General features: G+C 39.8%; 1 protein-coding gene across 9 annotated transcripts in view; it reads right to left on the reverse strand.

Annotated features, from left to right (window-relative positions):
• Positions 1-21220, reverse strand: part of gramd1b (GRAM domain containing 1B) — a 246854-nt gene that overhangs the window by 82705 nt on the left and 142929 nt on the right. Inside the window, exon 1 of one of the 9 annotated variants that reach the window (XM_062961381.1) lies at positions 4162-4837. The exons of the other annotated variants lie outside the window; for them this stretch is intronic. Coding sequence (XP_062817451.1) covers positions 4162-4172 — 11 coding nt within the window. The 5' untranslated portion in view covers positions 4173-4837. Of the gene's footprint in view, positions 1-4161; positions 4838-21220 lie in introns of those variants that run through there. 9 annotated transcript variants of the gene reach the window in all.

Consider the following 21220-nt stretch of genomic DNA (forward strand, 5'->3'; position numbering starts at 1 on the left):
CTGATGCCTCAATTAATGTAATTTTATTGGTACAGTAGAGTCTCACTTATCCAACATAAATGGGCAGGCAGAATGTTGGATAAGCGAATATGTTGGATAATAAGGACAGATTAAGGAAAAGCCTATTAAACATAAAATTAGGTTATGATTTTACAAATTAAGCACCAAAACATCATGTTATACAACAAATTTTAAAGAAAAACTAGTTCCTTACACATTAATGCTATGTAGTAATTACTGTATTTACAAATTTAGCATCAAAATATCACAATGCATTGAAAACATTGACCACAAAAATGCGTTGGATAAGTGAGTGTTGGATAAGTGAGACTCTACTGTATTTGTTTTTATTTCTGAAATTTACCACCCTCGGCTTATACTGGAGTCAATGTTTTCCCAGTTTTTTTGTGGTAAAATGATAAGCTTATATTCGGCTTATATTCGGGTCGGCTTATACTCGAGTATATACAGTATATTTGAGGGCAACTTATACACAAGTATATACGGTACTTGAAAAACTCTTATTATGAAATTAATAGAAAACAGTCATCGTTCGCAGGCATAAAATATTTAGAGCTTGGTTTCATCCATGAAGAAACGCCACCTCTTCCGAGCAGAGGTTTCCTATTGAGTCCTCTGCTTACAAAAGCACAAAGGGGTGTGTGCAGGGAGTGTATTGCCAGCATGCGCTCATGAATAACGAAGGGAGAAACAACGAAAAGGGGGGGCAAACAGACAGAGAAAAAGGGGTGGGCCACATAGCTACATCTCCACCCCTTGTGTCTGTGATTGACTGAGATACAAATAAAATAAAGTCTCATAGTTACGTCGTCACCTCCCATGTCCCTAACGGACTCGAATAACATCTTCATCAACGTTGCTTATCTGTGCCAACATGAACTGTAGAAGGCGCAAAGGGGCAGCATGCCATGGTCTTAACAAATGCTCCTTTGCCTCTTTCAATCACCATTAAAATAGGGAAGCTATGTGGCGGGATTCAGGGTGGTCAGCTTGTAGACGGGGACCACATGGGCACACAAAAACACATGCAACGGCCCCAACTGAATGACGCACTGAGAATTCAACCAGGCAGCCACCTCCAATCCTTTCCCCTTCTTTCTAAAGCAGTGGGGCACACTGTCTCGTTGCTTCCCCGCAGGTGGGAAGAAAAAGAAAGACAAGGCCATTTGTATTTTATAATGTGTGTTATGAATGTCCGATGCAAGTTGATAATTTTTAACTGTTTTATAGTGCACTAGCTGTGCCCGGCCACGCGTTGCTGTGGTGAAGTATGGTGGTATGGGAAATAAAGTATTGAGGAATTGGTGGTAGTTAAGGTCAAGGGTAAAGGTGTGGAGTCCAGATAATCCAGTTAAAGCAGATAATACCCTGTTTCCCCGAAAATAAGACACCCCCAAAAAATAAGACCTAGTAGAAATTTTGCTGAATTGCTAAATATAAGACCTCCCCCCAAAAGTAAGACCTAGCAAAGTTTTTGTTTCGAAGCATGCCCAGCGCCTGCCAAACAGAACACCAGAACATGCAGGATTGGTAAATATGCATACTAGTTGTACATGGAAATAATGGTAGTAACAAGAAATTCTTGATAGGATTCACAGTTTGTCTGGTTATGTTGGTTTGTGATGACAACTACTGTACAGTATATAATAAATGTTCATTTTTTGTTCAACAATAAATGTGAATTCTTCTTCATAGAAATATAAGACATCCCCTGAAAATAAGACCTAGAGCATCTTTGGGAGCAAAAATTAATATAAGACACTGTCTTATTTTCGGGGAAACACGGTATATGATTATATGGGTTATATTGCTGTGTGGAAGGGCCTTGAGTCTACACTGCCATCTAATCCAGTTAAAATCTGATAATCTGTTTTTTATAGGCAGTGTGAAAGAGGCCTGAGTGAGGCCTAACTCTGCCTGTCCCCTGGATGAGTGGGTTGCTAGGAGACCAAGTGGGCAGAGCTTAACCTTCTAACTGGCAGCAATTGGATAAAAACAATTATTCCTCTCCTTTTAGTTAGGACTTTATTTTTCTTTTCTTTTTGTTGTATCAACCTAGAGGCGTGGATGATGGGTTGTGTTGTCAATTTTGGAGGTTGTGGGGTGTTTAGTTTTGTTGTTTTGGCGGTCGCCAGTATTCCATCACTCTTTTATATATATAGATTACACAATTTTTATATATGCGTTGTATTGTAAGCCGCCCTGAGCCCCCTGTTGGGTGAGAAGGGCGAGATATATATATTGTAATAAATAAATAATAAATAATGGACATCATGGATATGGATAAATTAACGTTTTTACTGGAAAAAAGTCACAGGAAGTAATGTTAGAAGTACAGACAGGAGTCTCTTTAAAGAATACATGAAAATCTAATGAAACAGAATTATAAAGACAGCTATATATGTGTGTATATATACATATAAAAGAAAGGACAACCCAATAGAAAAAGTACACAGAATAGGGGCGAAAAAGGGTAGAAAATGGGGGGAAAATGATACACAGTGTTTGGAACTACTGCAAAGAATGAAGAATGGAAGTACAAATTTCCCCTTATATATACAATTCTTTTGTCTTTTTCTTTTTTAATTTTATTTTATTTTTCTTCTACACATTTTTAGATAGGTAAAGGTAAAGGTTTCTCCTGACGTTAAGTCCAGTCATGTCCGACTCTAGGGATTGGTGCTCATCTCAATTTCTAAGCTGAAGAGCCGGCGTTGTCCATAGACACCTCCAAGCTCATGTGGCCGGCATGACTGCATGGACTGCCGTTACCTTACCGCTGGAGTGGTACCTATTGATCTACTTACATTTGCATGTTTTCAAACTGCTAGATTGGCAGAAGTTGGAGCTCACCCTACTCCCCAGATTCAAACAATCAACCTTTTGGTCAGCAAGTTCAGCAGCTCAGCAGTTTAATACACTGTTCCACCGGAGGCTCCCATATGTGTGTATATAGACATATAAAAGAAAGGAAGACCCAATAGAAAAAGAACACAGAATAAAGGTGAAGAAGGGTAGAAAATGGGGAAAAAATGATAGACAGTGTTTGGAACTACTGCAAAGAATGAAGAATGGAAGTACAAATTTCCCCTTATATATGCAATTTTTTTGTCTTTTTCTTTTTATTGTATTTTATTTTTCTTCTACACATTTTTAGATATGTAGGTATGTATATAAGGAGCCCCAGTGGCAAAGTGCATTAAAGCGCTGAGCTGCTGAACTTGCAGACCAAAAAGTCCCAGGTTCAAATCCCAGGAGCGGCTTGAGCGCCTGCTGTTAGCTCCAGCTCCTGCCAAGCTAGCAGTTCGAAAACATGCCAATGTGAGTAGATCAATAAGTACCGCTCCGGCGGGAAGGTAACAGCGTTCCATGCAGTCATGCCAATGGCCACATGACCTTGGAGGTGTCTACGGACAACGCCGGCTCTTAGGCTTAGAAATGGAGATGAGCACCAACGCTCAGAGTCAGACATGACTGGACTTAACATCAGGGTAAACCTTTACCTTTACCTTAGGTATATATATAGATATATATCTGTTTTTTTCTTCTTTTTCTATACATACTTTATCTTCTTCCCTTTTTCCTACTTTTCTATAACGCGTAATGTTCCCCCACTTTTTTATGTATTCAAAAAAAATTTCTTTCAATAAAAATTATTTAAAATAATAATAATAATAATAATAATAATAATAATAATAATAATAATAATAAATAAGGCCAGGAGGATTCTTGGCACAGAAGAGTTCCAAATCACTGCTCCCCCATTCAGTTTGCAAGGGAAGGTGATGGAGGCAGTGCAGAGGAAGAATTGGGGAGGTGGGGACTGACTGACGGACAGAAGGCCGTCATCCTCCCTCAAAAGGGAGGTTAGGTATCTCTGCAACATGATGTCACACTGGCTGCTTTCATGCTCAGCTCAGCTCCCCATCCCCCCTACACACACACAGAGAGAGAGAACCGATGCAACATGGACTCCGGATTTGTCCAAGCAGAAAACAGTACGTTCCCTGGTTCCCTGGCAGCCACACAAAGTGGACAGGACACACACGAGGCACAGACATAGAGAGAGCGAGACAGAGGAAGAGACCGACAACAGAGAGAGGCAAGCAGCAGCTGAAGGAAGAACAGAGCACCACTTACTTGGTAGCCATGAGGGACCAGTAGCATACAGTGGAGCAGCTGGGAGTTCATTCATTCATTCATGCAGTTGGGTGGTGGGGCCAAGGGAAGACAAGGGGTGGACCAGTGAGGAGGTGAAAGGGTTGTGTCCCTCCAGGAACATCATGAAGCCCTTCTCCCCAAGGAAGGGGACCTTACACTGAACGGGATCCCCTTCTCCCTGCAGTGCCGCAGAGATGCCTGTCTTTAGCCATAGCTGCTGCTTCTCTCTCCACACTGGAAGGATCTTTGCTAGCCAGCTCTGAGATCTCCCTGCCTGCCTGCCTGCTGCTTGCTGCCTTCTCTCTCACACTGATGCTCTGTTTCTCTCTCCTTCTCTCTCTCTTGCACACACATACATGCGCACGCACAGGCGTGCACATTCAGAGCCCGCTCTCGCTGCCTGTTTACATAATGCAATCCTTTGGTGCAGTCGGCGTCCTCAATTATTCACGCCTGCTGCAATTGTGCTCAACGGGGTTCTCCCTTTTTGTTGTTGTTATTATTATTATTCTCCCCTTTAGTCCCGTCATGGCCTCAGCGAAAATGTGGGGTGAGGACAATCTTCGCAACATGTCTGTTTGCAAAAACAACAACAGCAACAATGCCAACATCCTGCCATTCATCCCCAGACATCACATGACTTTTACAAGACATATGGGAGGGTTGGAAATTACAGGCTTTCTGTGTCGCACGTTGGTGTATTTCATTCATAATTTCACGAGGCGAAGGACAGTTGCACCTCTGAAAGTTATAGGAGCTCATAATAATAATAATAATAATAATAATAATAATACTTTGTTTATACCCCACCACCATCTCCCCACGGGGAGCATCTCAGTTACAGTAGAGTCTCACTTATCCAACATCCGCTTATCCAACATTCTGGATTATCCAACGCATTTTTGTAGTCAATGTTTCCAATAAATCGTGATATTTTGGTGCTAAGATCGTAAATACAGTAATTACTACATAGCATTACAGTAGAGTCTCACTTATCCAACATAAAAGGGCCGGCAGAACGTTGGATAAGTGAATATGTTGGATAATAAGGAGGCATTAAGGAAAAGCCTATTAAACATCAAATTAGGTTATGATTTTACAAATGAAGCACCAAAACATTATGTTAGACAACAAATTTGGCAGAAAAAGTAGTTCAATACACAGTAATGCTATGTAGTAAGTACTGTATTTACGAATTTAGCACCAAAATATCACAATGTATTGAAAACATTGACTACAAAAATGCGTTGGATAATCCAGAACGTTGGATAAGTGAGTGTTGGATAAGTGAGAATCTACTGTACTTTATTTATACCCCGCCACCATCTCCCCACGGGGAGCATCTCAGTTACAGTAGAGTCTCACTTATCCAACATCCACTTATCCAACGTTCTGGATTATCCAACGCATTTTTGTAGTCAATGTTTCCAATAAATCGTGATATTTTGGTGCTAAATTCGTAAATACAGTAGTTACTACATAGCATTATTTCATATTGAACTACTTTTTCTGTCAAATTTGTTGTATAACATGATGTTTTGGTGCTTAATTTGTAAAATCATAACCTAATTTGATGTTTAATAGGCTTTTCCTTAATCTCTCCTTATTATCCAACATATCCACTTATACAACGTTTATGTTGGATAAGTGAGAGTCTACTGTACTATCATCACGAACCTTTATTTCTAATTACAGTAGAGTCTCACTTATCCAACATAAAAAGGCCGACAGAACGTTGGATAAGCGAATATGTTTGATAATAAGGAGAAATTAAGGAAAAGCCTGTTAAACGTCAAATTAGGTTATGATTTTACAAATTAAGTACCAAAACATCATGTTATACAAAAAATTTGACAGAAAAAGTACAGTAGAGTCTCACTTATCCAACATACACAGGCCGGCAGAATGCTGGATAAGAGAATATGTTCGATAATAAGGAGGGATTAAGGAAAAGCCTATTAAACATCAAATTACATTATGGTTTTACAAGTTAAGAACCAAAATGTCATGTTTTACAACAAACTGACAGAAAAAAGCAGTTCAATGTTATTTAGTAATTACTGTATTTATGACTTTAGCACCAAAACATTGCAATATATTGAAAACATTTGACTACAAAAACATGGACTACTAAAAGGCAGACTTTGTTGGATCATACAGAATGTTGGATAAGTGGAAGTTGGATAAGTGAGACTCTACTGTAGTTCAATATGCAGTAATGCTGTGTAATAATTACTGTATTTATGAATTTAGCAAGAAAATATCACAATGTATTGAAAACATTGACTACAAAAACATTGACTGCTAAAAGGCAGTCTGCGTTTGATAATTCAGAACATTGTATAAGCGAATGTTGGATAATAAGGAGGGATTAAGGAAAAGCCTATGAAACATCAAATTAGGTTATGATTTTACAAATTAAGCACCAAAACATCATGATATACAAAAAAATTACAGAAAAAGCAGTTCAATATGCAGTAATCCTATGTAGTAATAGCTGTATTTACGAATTTAGCACCAAAATATCACAATGTATTGAAAACATTAACTACAAAAACATTAAATACTAAAAGGCAGACTGCGTTGGATAGACCAGAATGTTGGATAAGCGAATGTTGGATAAATGAGACTCTACTGTATTTACAGAAGCCTGATATGTCAAGTTATGTATCCAACAAAGGCAAGAGTATCCCACATGCAACACACAAGACAGTTGCACAAAGTTACTTGTAACTCTAATCCATAAACGACTTCTCAAACAAGACGGCCACACAGTTGCTAATAACTCAAATCTATAAATAATAATAAATAAAACTTTATTTATATACCGCCCTTTCTCCTCAGGGGATTCAGGGCGGTTTCCAACATAATAAAAGAAACAATACAGAAACGTAAACCATACAACAATTTAAGATAAAACAAGTAATAAACATAAATACACAACAGACAAATCCAAACAATAACAACCGGGAATTAAAAACATGGATTTTTCGAAGTGCCTTTGAGTGAATAAGGCCACCAGACATGTAATTCTGTTTACAAAATTGCACTGCACTTTCTCATTGCTCCTCACTCTATATGTCTTAGCACTTCAATGGAACACTAGTTCATCCCCTTCCTGCCCTGATTTTACTTACGGACCCTTTTAGAAGTCTTGCACTAGTCACCCTCTGTTATATGTGCAATTGATGCTAAGTTTTTAAAGAATTTTTTATATCATGTGCATATTTCACTGCTGTATTGTGTTAACTACTGTTTTAAATCACTGTTTTTTTATGTAAAGTTATGTTGTTGTGTTGGGCTTGTCCCTGTTGTAAGCCGCCCTGAGTCCCTTCGGGGAGATGGTGGCGGGATACAAGAATAAAGTAGTTGTTGTTGTTGTTGTTGTTATATTATTTTATTGTATGACACAGCGAATAACATAGATATGCTGGATTTCGTTTCACGAAATCACAAGTTGAACTCTTCCCAAGGGTCTAGGACTGTGTGATGTATTTTTGGATGATGCGTGCAGATCCCAGTAGGGTGGCCTTTTGCAGCTGGCAGATCGTAATTTTGCCAATGTCTATTGTTTCCAAATGCCGGCTGAGATCTTTTGGCACGGCACCCAGTGTGCCCATCACCACCGGGACCACCTGCACTGGTTTCTGCCAGAGTCTTTGAAGTTCAATCTTGAGGTCCTGAGAGCGGCTGAGTTTTTGCTGTTGTTTTTCGTCAATGCGACTGTCACCTGGGATGGCGACATCAATGATCCAAACCTTTTTCTTTTCCACAACTGTGATGTCTGGTGTGTTGTGTTCCAGAACTTTGTCAGTCTGGATTCGGAAGTCCCACAGTATCTTTGCGTGCTCATTTTCCAATACTTTTGCAGGTTTGTGATCCCACCAGTTCTTTGCTGCTGGGAGGTGGTACTTGAGGCATAAGTTCCAATGAATCATTTGGGCCACATAGTTGTGCCTCTGTTTGTAGTCTGTCTGTGCAATTTTCTTACAGCAGCTGAGGAGATGATCAATGGTTTTGTCGGTTTCCTTGCACAGTCTGCATTTTGGGTCATCAGCTGATTTTTCGATCTTGGCCTTGATTGCATTTGTTCTGATGGCTTGCTCCTGGGCTGCAAGGATCGGGCCTTCTGTCTCCTTCTTCAGGGTCTCATTCGTGAGCCAGAGCCAGGTCTTCTCCTTCAATTTTGTCAAGGAACTTTCCATGCAATGTTTTGTTGTTGTTGTTGCTGCTGCTGTTGTTATTATTAGGTGCTAGGCAGGTCTTGTGCGACAGGAAGACATGGAGCCAGGAAATGGCTCAAGTGCTAAACTAGGTTCATAACAGGGAGGGCCAAGGACTAATCCTGCTCAAAGATCTGCAGGAGCCGCCAAGTTTTTAATTCCTTGCAGAAAGAAAATAGTGGACTTGTCTGATCTCTCTGGAACGAGACGGGGAGCCACCACCGAAAAGGCCCTCTCCCTCATCTCCACCAGCCACGCTTGTGGCAGGAGTCAGAGGAGGTTCTCCCCGGCAGATCTTAGGGCCTACGCTAGTTCATAGGGGGAGATGCGATCACAGAAATAGGCAGGGCCTGAGCCGTGTAGGGCTTTATAGATCATCGCCTGCACCTCCAATTGGGACTGCAGCTTATCGGCAGCCAGTGGAGCTGCTTTAGCAGAAGTGCTGTATGCTCCCTAAAATTAGCACCATTTAGGAGCCTACCTGCCGATCTTTGAACCAAGTTCTCACACCTCAGAATAGTTCACCTTGCTATTGACACCAAGCCACACACAGAAGATAGCCTTTTGTAGTTTTATTGAGCAAAAGCAGTATATATATAATATCAAAGCAGGCAAAAATATAGTTCCCAAAGTAGTTGTAAAATAGAGTCAATAAATCCAATGATCCATAAACAAAAACAGAAGTCCTTTTCCAAAGATCCACAGGTTACAAGGATTCATGAGCATGAGAATTTCCAAAGCATGAAGACATAGACCATCCACTCTGGTGAAGCGAGAATTTGCTTTGACAGAGGTTTGCCTCCCAACACACAGTTTTAAAAGCAACCCAAAAATGCATTTCTCTTCCCTTCAGTGGCCTCCCGTTTTCCAGCTAATCTCAGGCTACTCTGAGGCATTCCTTTCCATTCTTTTCCATTGCAAACGATTCTTGACTGTCAAGGCCAAACAGCTCATTATCTTGCACCTGAACAGGAGCCGGAGACAGATCAAGCTCATTATTTCCCATGGGAATGTCTCCCTGGTTTTCATCTGTGACAGGCTGGTTCAGGAGTTCATCCACAGGCTGCGCTTCTTGCACTTCTGAACCAGCCTGTGTAACTCCATGATTCCCCATCCCCATGACATCATCCTGGAATTCATCTTGCATCCCATCCTCTGACTCCTGCATCTGTAACCCAAAATCCCTTTCCTCATCTTCACTGCAGAGTCACAACACAAGTTTCCGGGCCATCTTCAAGGGCAACCCCAAGTAGAGACCACTGCAGTAATCCAGTCTGGATGTGACCAAGGCATGGATCACCATGGCCATGTCCGGCTTCTCGAGGTATGGTCACAAAAGTTTTAACTGTGCGAAAGCCCTCCCGGCCACCACCGACACCTGAGCATCAAGTGTCAGTGCTGAATCCAAGAGGACCCCCAAGCTGTGGGCCTGAGCCCTCGGGGGAGGTGCAATCCCATTGAAACAACCCCTGTGTTATTTCTTTTATAAACCGCTTTGTAAAATAAGGTTCTTCGAAAGTGGCATAGACCAGGGGTCCCCAAACTAAGGCCCGGGGGCCAGATGCCGCCCTCCAAGGTCATTGACCTGGCCCTTGTCCTAAACTTTAGAATTAGGGTTGACCTAAGTCTACCTGGTCTTTAGAGGTCTCTTTGCTTACCTATGATCTTATGAGATCATCTAGAAGGTCTTTGAAAGTATCTTTGCTTAGTTACGGCCTTATGAGACCATCTAGATGGATTTTGGAGGTCACTTTCCTTACCTATGGTCCTATGAAACCATCTAGATGGTCTTTGAGGGTCCCTTTCCTTATCTGTGATCTTCTGGTGGCCTGATGAGATCATCTAGATGGCCTTTGAGGGTCCCTTTTCTTACTTATGGTCTTATGAGACCACCTAGATGGTCTTTGGAGGTCTCTTTGCTTACCTATGGTCTTATGAGATCGTCTAGATCAGGGATCCCCAAACTAAGACCCATGGGCCTGGCCTCTGTCCTAAACTTTAGACTTAGGGTTGACCTAACTCTGAAATTACTTGAAGGCACACAACAACAACAATCCTGATTTTGGACTATTTCATCACAGTCCGTCCCGCCAACAGTCTGAGGGACCATGAACCGGCCCTCCACTTAAAAAGTTTGAGGACTCCTGGCATAGACAGTAAAAACAATATAACGTAATAGCAGCATCCAGCTTGGATGGCGTGATTTGAGCAGTGGAGAGCAGGTTCAAATCAGGTCACACTCTCTCAGCCGCTTTGAACAAATCCTGCTCCCCAAAAAGCATATGACTTAGGGTTTGTTATTAGTGTCTTTGGGTTCCATATTGAGAGAAATGAAGGATATAAACAAACAAAATATTGTGCAGAGAGCACAGTTCCATCATGCCCAGGCCCAGAAACAGATGATGTAAAGGCCTTCCATCCAAACGATTTCCAATGCCCTGGGTCTCCTGGACTTAATACTGCCCTTTCCTTTTCCTTGTGTGTCGTGTCTTATATAGATTGCATGCCTAAAAAGCAGAATACTGTCAAATTAACCATTTGTAAACTGCCCTGAGAGCCTTTATGGCTGAAGAATGGGTTCAGGTTGTAAATACAAATCAATCTATCTATCAGCAGTAATTTGTTCCCAGAACATCTCCTCCAAGGTCTTCAATGAAGCAATAACTGCACTGAAAATATCACACAATGTCAAATTCCCAACCAGTGTAGGTATTTCCATGGTTACTCCGACTGGTCAGAGAGAGTACATTTGCGGGTTGAACCTTTGCAGATTTTGATTATCTACAGATTTGATTAAAATGTTCTCTCCAGGTCCCTTTTGTTATTTTTTTTTAGTGGATGTTGACTATAGAATCTAATTTCCTACATTTTATCAGGTAAGAAATATAGGATTTTTAAAAATTCATAGTTTTTCACTTTCATGAGGGTCCTATGCCTCAAATGCCAGTGGATGTGGAAGGCTAAGCACACATCCTTTCTAACCCGATGCTATGAAACCAACCAGGCGAGCCAATAAATTATATGGGAAAGTCAACTGTTTTGCTTTGCTACCATCAAGCAAGACAGGCTCAAGTACTAAATAATCCTACATGTCACTTCTGGGCTTGAGATATAACAAATAAAGAAATAAATCTACAAATGTGTTGTCAACAGCATTTATGGCTGGAATAATTAGATTGCTGTGAGTTTGCCAGACTGTATGGCCATATTCCAGAAGCATTCTCTCCTGATGTTTCTCCCACATCTATGGCAAGCATCCTCAGAGGTTGTGAGGTCTTTTGGAAAATAGGCAAGTGGGGTTAATATTTCTGTGGAATGATGTACAGGGACTCTTGTCTGTTTGAGGAAACTGTGAATGTTGCAATTGGCCACCTTGATTAGCATTGAATAGCCTTTCAGCTTCAAAGCCTGGTTGCTTCCTGCCTGGAGGAATCCTTTGTTGGAAGGTGTTAGCTGTACCTGATTGTTTCCTGTCTGGAATTCCCCTGGTTTCTGAGTGTTGTTCTTTCTTTGCTGTCCTGATTTTAGAGTACATAAAGAACAATACTCAAAAATGGAAATTGCAGACAAGAAACAATCAGGGCAAGCTAATCACCTCCCCAACAAAGGATTCCCCCAGGCAGGAAGCAGCCAGGCTTTGAAGCTGAAAGGCCATTCAATGCTAATCACTTCTTAGCACTTTAATTCCTTCCTACCTTACCTTATCCCATATCATCCCAGTTGACTCTCTGACACTTGTTTATGCACTTTATTAAAAACTTTGGATATTGTGTGTTTTTATATGCCCGACCCCTTTTATCTCTAGTGGTTGATGTTGTATTATTACTCATTTGTTCTGATTTTATGTGTTTTATTGAATTTTTTAAAATGTTTAAATTGTCTATTTTATTTGATTGATATTATTATTGTTTTGTTTTGATATTCGTTGTAATTGTTTTAATCCATGTTTGCCTCCCCGAGTCCCTTCGGGGTGATGTGGTGGGATAGAAAAATAAAGTAGTATTAGTAGTAGTAGTATTAATAATAATAATCAAAGTGGGCAGTTTGCAACATCCTCCCACCCCAGACCTTCCACAGATATATAAACACCACTTGTCTAGTTTCCAACAGACCTCACAACCTCTGAGAATGTCTGCCATAGGTGTGGGTGAAGCATCAGGAGAGAATGCTTCTGGAACATGGCCAAACAGCCCGGAAAACTAACAGCAACTCAAATCTACATATGCTGGAAATAACAATGGACAAGATGTGATGTCAAACAATCTATTATTATTTTATGCAAAAAAATTATCTTATGCCTTCCCTAAACATATAGCAACCAAAGGGATGGCCATGTTGGTCTGAAGAAGAAAATGGCACCTTGGAGTTGAAACAATATATTACAAGATAACATTCATGTCTCCTTCATCAGACGCAAACATTATTAGTCATAAGACTGCACTGTAGTCATACTTTGATATGTATATACGGTCAAGTAAGAACCAGATCATTTTAGCGGATTCTTTGATTCACACGGGCATTAAGGGAATTATTGAATGCTTTTATCTGAAAAGTATTCTAACTAGTCTAGACTTTTATCCACTTCAAACAGAACAGGAAAGTGACATTATAGTGAATGACCCCAGAATCTGAACCTGGCAGAATATAGAACCTGATAGCACCAATCAATCCATCCATCAATCAATTTAATCAATTCAGTAGTGCTCTTTTCAAGAAAAATGTGAATATAATTTCTTTGTGAATTGCTGTGAAAGAGCAATAAGTATCAGTGTAACAGCAAACTGGGAAAATAACTATCAAATGGTATCAATGATTGCTTGGAATATATACGCAAAGTAGCAAGATTGATTAACATAAATGACGCTAGAATTAGGAAAAGTCCCCAACAAAGAAATTCATGTGTTGTCATTCGATTTATGATTTGCTTGGTCATGAAAAACAACAGGCAATCCAGAATGAGTCACACACGCTCAGCCTCAAAAAACTCTGTGATGGGACTTCCTTAGGCCCCTTCTACACTGCCATATAATCCAGACTATCAGAGCAGATAATCCACATTATCTTTGAGCCCCCGGGGACTTTGCTGAGCTGCTGAACTTGCTGACCAAAAGGTCAGCAATTTGAATCCAGGGAGCGGAGTGAGCTCCCACTATTAGCCCCAGCTTCTGCCAACCTAGCAGTTCAAAAACATGCAAATGTGAGTAGATCAATAGGTACTGCTCTGGTGGGAAGGTAACAGCACTCCATGCAGTCATGCTGGCCACATGACCTTGGACAACACCGGTTCTTCGGCTTAGAAATGGAGATGAGCACCAACCTCTCAAGTCAGACAAGACTAGACTTAATAACAATGGAAAATCTTTACCTACCTAATATTTATTATTTATTTATTTACAGCATTTATATTCCGCCCTTCTCACCCCGAAGAGGACTCAGGGCGGATCACATTACACATATAGGCAAACATTCAATGCCTTTTAACATAGAACAAAGACAAACAAACATAGGCTCCGAGTGGCCTCGAACTCATGACCTCCTGGTCAGAGTGATTCCTTGCAGTTAATTGCAGCTGGCTTGCTCTCCCGCCTGCGCCACAGCCTAATCCACATTATCTGCTTTGGATTGTATGCGTCTACATTGTCATATAATCCAGTTCAAAGCAGATAATCTCGATTTTATATATGGCAGTGTAGAAGGGGTCTTAGAGTCGCCACAAGAAGCAGGATGAGCATAATTATTCCATCCTTGCACATTTTCTTACATTTGAAACTCTCCTCCTCCGTGATGCCCCAAAAAGTAGCGGACTGTTTTTAATAAGAAGTCCTCAAACACATTTGTTCTTTTTTTAGTTCATAAGAAACTAATTCTTTGGGGAACAACTACCATATGAAGAGGAATTTCAAAGCCTGTACAAGGAGCCAGACATTGGCTTGGAACGCTTCCCTTGGTAACAGAAACAGAAACCGTGCCACTGTCTATTTTCCCCCATTTGCTGAGGCTTCTGTTTGTCAGCCTTATCAGTAACCCAAGCTTCCCCATTAATATTACATCTCTCAGGTGAGGGGAAGTGACTCACCTGTCCAGGTAATTAAAGCCTGATGCTGGCGAAGGAAGGGTGCGAGGAAGTCTAGACACTCCGCGGCAATGATCCCGGTGCAATAAGCAGCAGATTTAATTGGGCTTTTTGGAATGCCTCATAAACCAAATCACGAGACTTTAAAGTGTGAAATAAGCCTAGTCCATAAAATTGCCATTAGGGATGAGTTATTAGGGATGTACTCTAAGATCACAAAGGACACTTTCTTGTATGGTCATGCCATATAATGTTTTAAATAAAGCTGGGAATGAAACAAAGTTTAGGGAAATTGGGAACATTGGGTGATCAGAAAACAGAAGACACACTATCTCAATCAGCTGTATTGGATGTTGGCTTATTTGAACCTGGCCCACAGTCAGGAAACCAAAACACCTGGAGAAGCACAGTTTGGGAACCCCGCTCTTTCTTTCTTGGATACACAAGTCCTGTCTTACATTGTAGAACAACTTGAACATTGAATAATGCCTCTCAACACCTGACAAGAACAAGCTGAGCATTAATACCTCACAGCCAACATGTGAAAGAAGACATGTTCTGCATGCAGAAAGTCTCAGGTGAAATCTCCTACTAAGAACACACTGGCAAAAACTTATTTTTGGGACTATAGTAGTGGTTCTCAACCTGGGGTCCCCAGATGTTTTGGTCTTCAACTCCCAGAAATCGTAACAGCTGATAAACTGGCTGGGATTTCTGGGAGTTGTAGGCCAAAAACATCTGGGGACCCCAGGTTGAGAACTACTGGACTATAGAGTACAGTAGAGTCTCACTTATCCTACATTCGCTTATCCAACGTTCTGGATTATCCAATGTAGTCTGCCTGCCACCTGGATCCACAACTGTTTCTCTAGGCAACAATTACGGATGTAATTTCTGACAAAGTTGTTACTGTAAGTTCATTTTGTGCAATTCTATCTTTATTTGTAGTCAATTTGTTAGTAGCCAAAGTTTTTGTAGTCAATGTTTTCAACACATTGTGATGTTTTGGTGCTAAATTTGTAAATACAGTAATTACTCCATAAGGTTACCATGTATTGAACTGCTTTTACTGTCAATGTGTTGTAAAACATGACGTTTTGGTGCTTAATTTGTAAAATCATAATGTAATTTGATGTTTAATAGGCTTTTCCTTAAAGGTAAAGGTAAAGGTTTCCCCTGATGTTAAGTCCAGTCATGTCTGACTCTGGGGGTTGGTGCTCATCTCCATTTCTAAGCCGAAGAGCCGGCGTTGTCCGTAGACACCTCCAAGGTCATGTGGCTGGCATGACTGCATGGAGTGCTGTTACCTTCCCGCCAGAGCGGTACCTATTGATCTACTCACATTGGCATGTTTTCGAACTGCTAGGTTGGCAGGAGCTGGAGCTAACAGCGGGCGCTCACTCCGTTCCCGTGGTTTGAAGCTGGGACCTTTCGGTCTCCAGCTCAGTGCTTTAACGCACTTCGCCACCGGGGCTCCATAATCCTTAATCCCTCCTTATTATCCAACATTTTCATTTATCCAACATTTTACTGGCCCGTTTATGTTGGCTAAGACTCTACTGTAGTAGTTCCCAACCTTTTGTCTTCTAGATGTTTAGGACTTCAGCTTCCACAATTCCTAACAGCTGGTAAGATGGGATTGTTGTATGTTTTCTGGGCTGTGTGGCCATGTTCCAGAAGTATTCTCTCCTGACGTTTCGCCCACATCTATGGCAGGCATCCTCATAGGTCGTGAGCTTGTAAGATGGTTGGGATTTCTGGGAACTTAAGTCCAAAACGACTGGAAGACCAAAGTTTGGGAACGATTGCTATAGAGAGTTGTTTCTTAGAATATTAGGTGAGATGTCCCTAAAGACTCTCATGGTATAATAAGGCACCTTGGATCACTTTTTGACAGGTATCAAAATGAAGCAAATTGTGTGAATGTTCACTGTGAATGCTTTTCATTATTCAATTGTTTTCAGACAGTGCTTCAACTTTGGATATTTATTTATTTATTTATTTATTTACAGCATTTATATTCCGCCCTTCTCACCCCGAAGGAGACTCAGGGTGGATCCCATTACACATATAGGCAAACATTCAATGCCTTTTAACATAGAACAAAGACAAACAAACATAGGCTCCGAGCGGCCTCGAACTCATGACTTCCTGGTTAGAGTGATTAATTGCAGTTAATTGCAGCTGGGTTGCTCTCCCGCCTGCGCCACAGCCCGGGCCCGGGATATATTAGGCTGGCACTAAAATATGATGGGAAGTATGGCTTCTTGGCAGGAAAGGTAGGGACAGGAAAAGCAACCTCGCTTGTCAGCGCTGGAAGGAGAGCAAGGCAAGGCTGGGAGATCCTTCCTTCAACAGCAGAGTGTCAACATCTTAAGTGGGACACACAAAGAGCCCGTTCTCCATTAAGAACTTAATCTAGGATTAGCAAGGAGGTCAGCTACCTCCGCAAGGAGGCTGCGCTAAAAGGGACTAATTAGCTCTCCTTAACGATGTAACACACACAGAAACACCACACACACACAATGCCAGCAATTAAAACTCGCCACCAAAACGGCACAGAGACTCTGTCCATGCAAGAAACTCTAACAATTAAAAGCACCCTTCACACCATTCATTTTTAACATATAGCCCCAGAATGTCATGTTCTTATCCCAAAATAGGAGCCCCCGTGGCCTAGTGGATTAAAGCCTTGTGACTTGAAGGTTGGGTTGCTGACCTGAAGGCTGCCAGGTTCGAATCCCATCCAGGGAGAGCGTGGATGAGCTCCCTCTATCAGCTCCAGCTCCAAGCAGGGACATGAGAGAAGCCTCCCACAAGGATGGTAAAAACATCAAAACATCCGGGCGTCCCCTGGGCAACGTCCTTGCAGACGGCCAATTCTCTCACACCAGAAGCAACTCAGGTTGCTCCTGACACGAAAAAAAAATATCCCAATGTAGTTCACTAAAACTGCGGAAAACTTCATTATTTGCCCTTGGGGCTCCTGATACTGTACATTTAGTTATCACAGGATCAGAAACAATGCTTGAGGACTTTGTCAAGTTTTAAAGTTGAGAGTCATAGGGATGCGTTAGGGTTAGCATTAAAAACGTGGATGTTCCGCTGTGTTTTCAAGTACACAATTCCCTAGACAACTTGACCCCAACTAGGACATTAAATCTCGTCCTTGCACTTTATTACTATCCTCTACACAAAGATATTATGCTTCATTGCACATTGCCCTCCACCCCAAACATCACTGTTGACTATGTACTTTATCTATTATTCATATCCTCAAAACTGATTGCACCAATCCGTACACCCATGCCCAGGAACCGACAGTTATTTCAGATTACTGATTGGTTTGATGGTTGTTTTATATTTTGTTATAATGCTCTTGTTTTATTTGATTTGTGTTATTGTCTATGTACTATGTATGTACTTAGTATGTTATATTTAAACAATGTTGTTCGGGCACGTCCCCATATAAGACACCACGAGTCCCTTTGGGGAGATGGGGACGGGGAACAAAAATAAAGTTGTTGTTAGTATTATTATTATTATTATTATTATTATTATTATTATTATTATTGGGAAGATCAGGGTTCAAATCCGCCTTTGACCATAGAAACCCATTGGGTTTTCACCATAGAAACCCATTGGGTGACCATGAGGCATGTCACATTCTCTCAGGATCTACACTACTTTATAATACAGGCTGACCACAAGGCAGATTCAAATTGCATTATATGGAAGTGTCAATGGGGCCCCAGCAACAATCTCAGGGGAAGATAATTGTATTGTAGTTTTCAAGTACATATGCCTTGAGTCCCAATTCTGAAAGGAAGGTGGAGTTAATAATAATAATAATAATAATAATAATAATAATACCAGTACAGGTGGTCCCGGTGGTGATGGGCACACTGGGTGCCGTGCCAAAAGATCTCAGCCGGCATTTGGAAATAATAGACATTGACAAAATCACGATCTGCCAACTGCAAAAGGCCACCCGACTGGGATCTGCACGCATCATCCAAAAATACATCACACAGTCCTAGACACTTGGGAAGTGTTCGACTTGTGATTTTGTGATACAAACTCCAGCATATCTATCTTGTTTGCTGTGTCATAAAATAAAATAATAATATCATAATGTAATACAATAATAATAATAATAATAATAATAATACACTATTATAATTGTATATTATATATTACATGTAATATTACTAATAATATTGCAGTATAGTGGCATAGTACAATATAGTAATATATAATGTTTATATTGTGCTATGCTAATAATATAATATATGGTATGTACATATAACTTATAAGCCACCCTGAGTCCCTTTGGGGTGAGAAGGGTGGGATATAAATGTTGCAAATAAATTAATAATAACAATATTTATTTATTTACTACATTTTTATCCCGGAGGGGACTCAGAGCAGTTTACAAATCAAATGTACATACAATATATTATTAGCATAGCACAATATAAGCATTAAATTACTATATTGTACTATATCATGATATGGTCATATTATTAGTAATTATTAGTATTACATTTAATATATAATATATAATTAATATTATTAATTATTATTAATATAATATTGTATTACATTATAATATTATCAATATTATAAGTATATACAATATATTATATATTTCTAAACTATTGTATTTATATATATATATATATATATACACACACACACACACACAGTAGAGTCTCACTTATCCAACATAAATGGGCTGGCAGAATGTTGGATAAGCGAATATGTTGGATAATAAGGAGGCACTAAGGAAAAGCCTATTAAACATCAAATTAGGTTGTGATTTTACAAATTAAACACCAAAACATCATGTTATACAACAAATTTGACAGAAAAAGTAGTTCAATATGCAGTAATGCTATGTAGTAATTACTGTATTTACAAATTTAGCACCAAAATATCACGATGTATTGAAAACATTGACGACAAAAATGTGTTGGATAATCCAGAACGTTGGATAAGCGAGTGTTGGTTAAATGAGACTCTACTGTATAATTAATATAATTAATTATTATTAATATAATATTGTATTACATTATAATATTATCAATATTATAAGTCTATACAATATATTATATATTTATAAATTATTGTATTATATATATATGTGTAAAATTAGCATCATAATAATAATAATAATAATAATGGCAGCAGTAATATATATATATATATATATATATATATATATATATATATATATGTAAAATTAGCATAATAATAATAATAATAATAATAATAATAATAATAATAATAATAATAATGGCAGCAGCAATTTTTCTCCAGATCAGATTGGGAGGATAGGGTATTTCGGGGGTTATTAACTCAACAAATTTATTGTGAATCAACGATGGACAAACTATCTGTTCTTAGCTGACAGAGGCAGAAGGCTAATGTCATTTTTGGTTCTTCTCCCTCTAAGGAATGTCATACAAACTCACAAGGACATGTCACACAAACCCGCAAGGACAGCTAATGTTTTTCTGGACAAGTCCCTCCCGGCACTGTATGCATATCCATAGCCTGCAGGTATCACATCCTATTTTCTGCTCCAGGTTGGCAAACTCCAAGTGCTTTGTCACCGCTTGAAACAAGTGTCAGAGTGCCTGACAACGCAAACTTCACACCAGTAATTGGTCAAGACTGTTGCCAAGTAATCCGTCAAGACTCTCGCTTTTCCAAAACATGGAAAGACAAGACACACGCTTGGAATGATATACTGCGCGAGAGAATTTGAGCTTATCTGGAATGAAAGGTAAACCTCCTTGCTCGGATTTGCTTCTCTCTGCTCAACAAATGAGGATTTATCATACAATCTGGACTACGCCTCCTGTCTCATCCCAAAACAAGCAAGAAATCATAAACCAAGAGCAGAACTCAACAAGCCAGAATCCCTGAACATAACAACATGCTGAACAAACCCAAATAGGAGCAAACAGGATGTGTACATCAGTCAACATTTATTTATTTATTAACAGCATTTATATTTCGCCCTTCTCACCCTGAAGGGGACTCAGGGCGGATCACATTAAACATATAGGCAAACATTCAATGCCTTTTAACATAGAACAAGGACAGACAAACATAGGCTCTGAGCGGGCCTCGAACTCATGACCTCCCGGTCAGAGTGATTCATTGCAGCTGCTCTCCAGCCTGCACCACAGCCCGAGCTGTGTCAACAGACATAAGAGTCTATTGTATCAGTATAGACTCCAGATCTATGGAGGATGTCTTTCTGAACTTTGCATGAATATCCAAAAGAACTTCAGGCCCATAAAATGCCTAGAGATAACATATTTTGTCATATCTACTGTATATACTCAAGTATAAGCCTAGTTTTTCAGCCCTTTTTTTAAGACTGAAAAAGCCCCCCTCGGCTTATACTCGGGTGAGGGTCCTGGTTGGCTTATATTTGGGTCAGCTTATACTCAAGAATATATGGTACATTTATTATTTTTCTCTATTATTATTGGTATTACTACATTTATTATTTTTCTCTATTATTGTTGCTACTATTACATTTATTTTACTCTGTTTTTATTATTAATAATAATACATTTATTATTTCACTCTGATCTTATTATTATTATTGCATTTATTATTTTACTCTATTTATTATTACATGTACAGTAGAGTCTCGCTTATCCAAGCTAAACGGGCCGGCAGAAGCTTAGATAAGCGAATATCTTGGATAATAAGGAGGGAT

This window comes from Anolis carolinensis, unplaced genomic scaffold, assembly GCF_035594765.1.
Source record: "Anolis carolinensis isolate JA03-04 unplaced genomic scaffold, rAnoCar3.1.pri scaffold_8, whole genome shotgun sequence".
Classification (NCBI taxonomy): domain Eukaryota; kingdom Metazoa; phylum Chordata; class Lepidosauria; order Squamata; family Dactyloidae; genus Anolis; species Anolis carolinensis.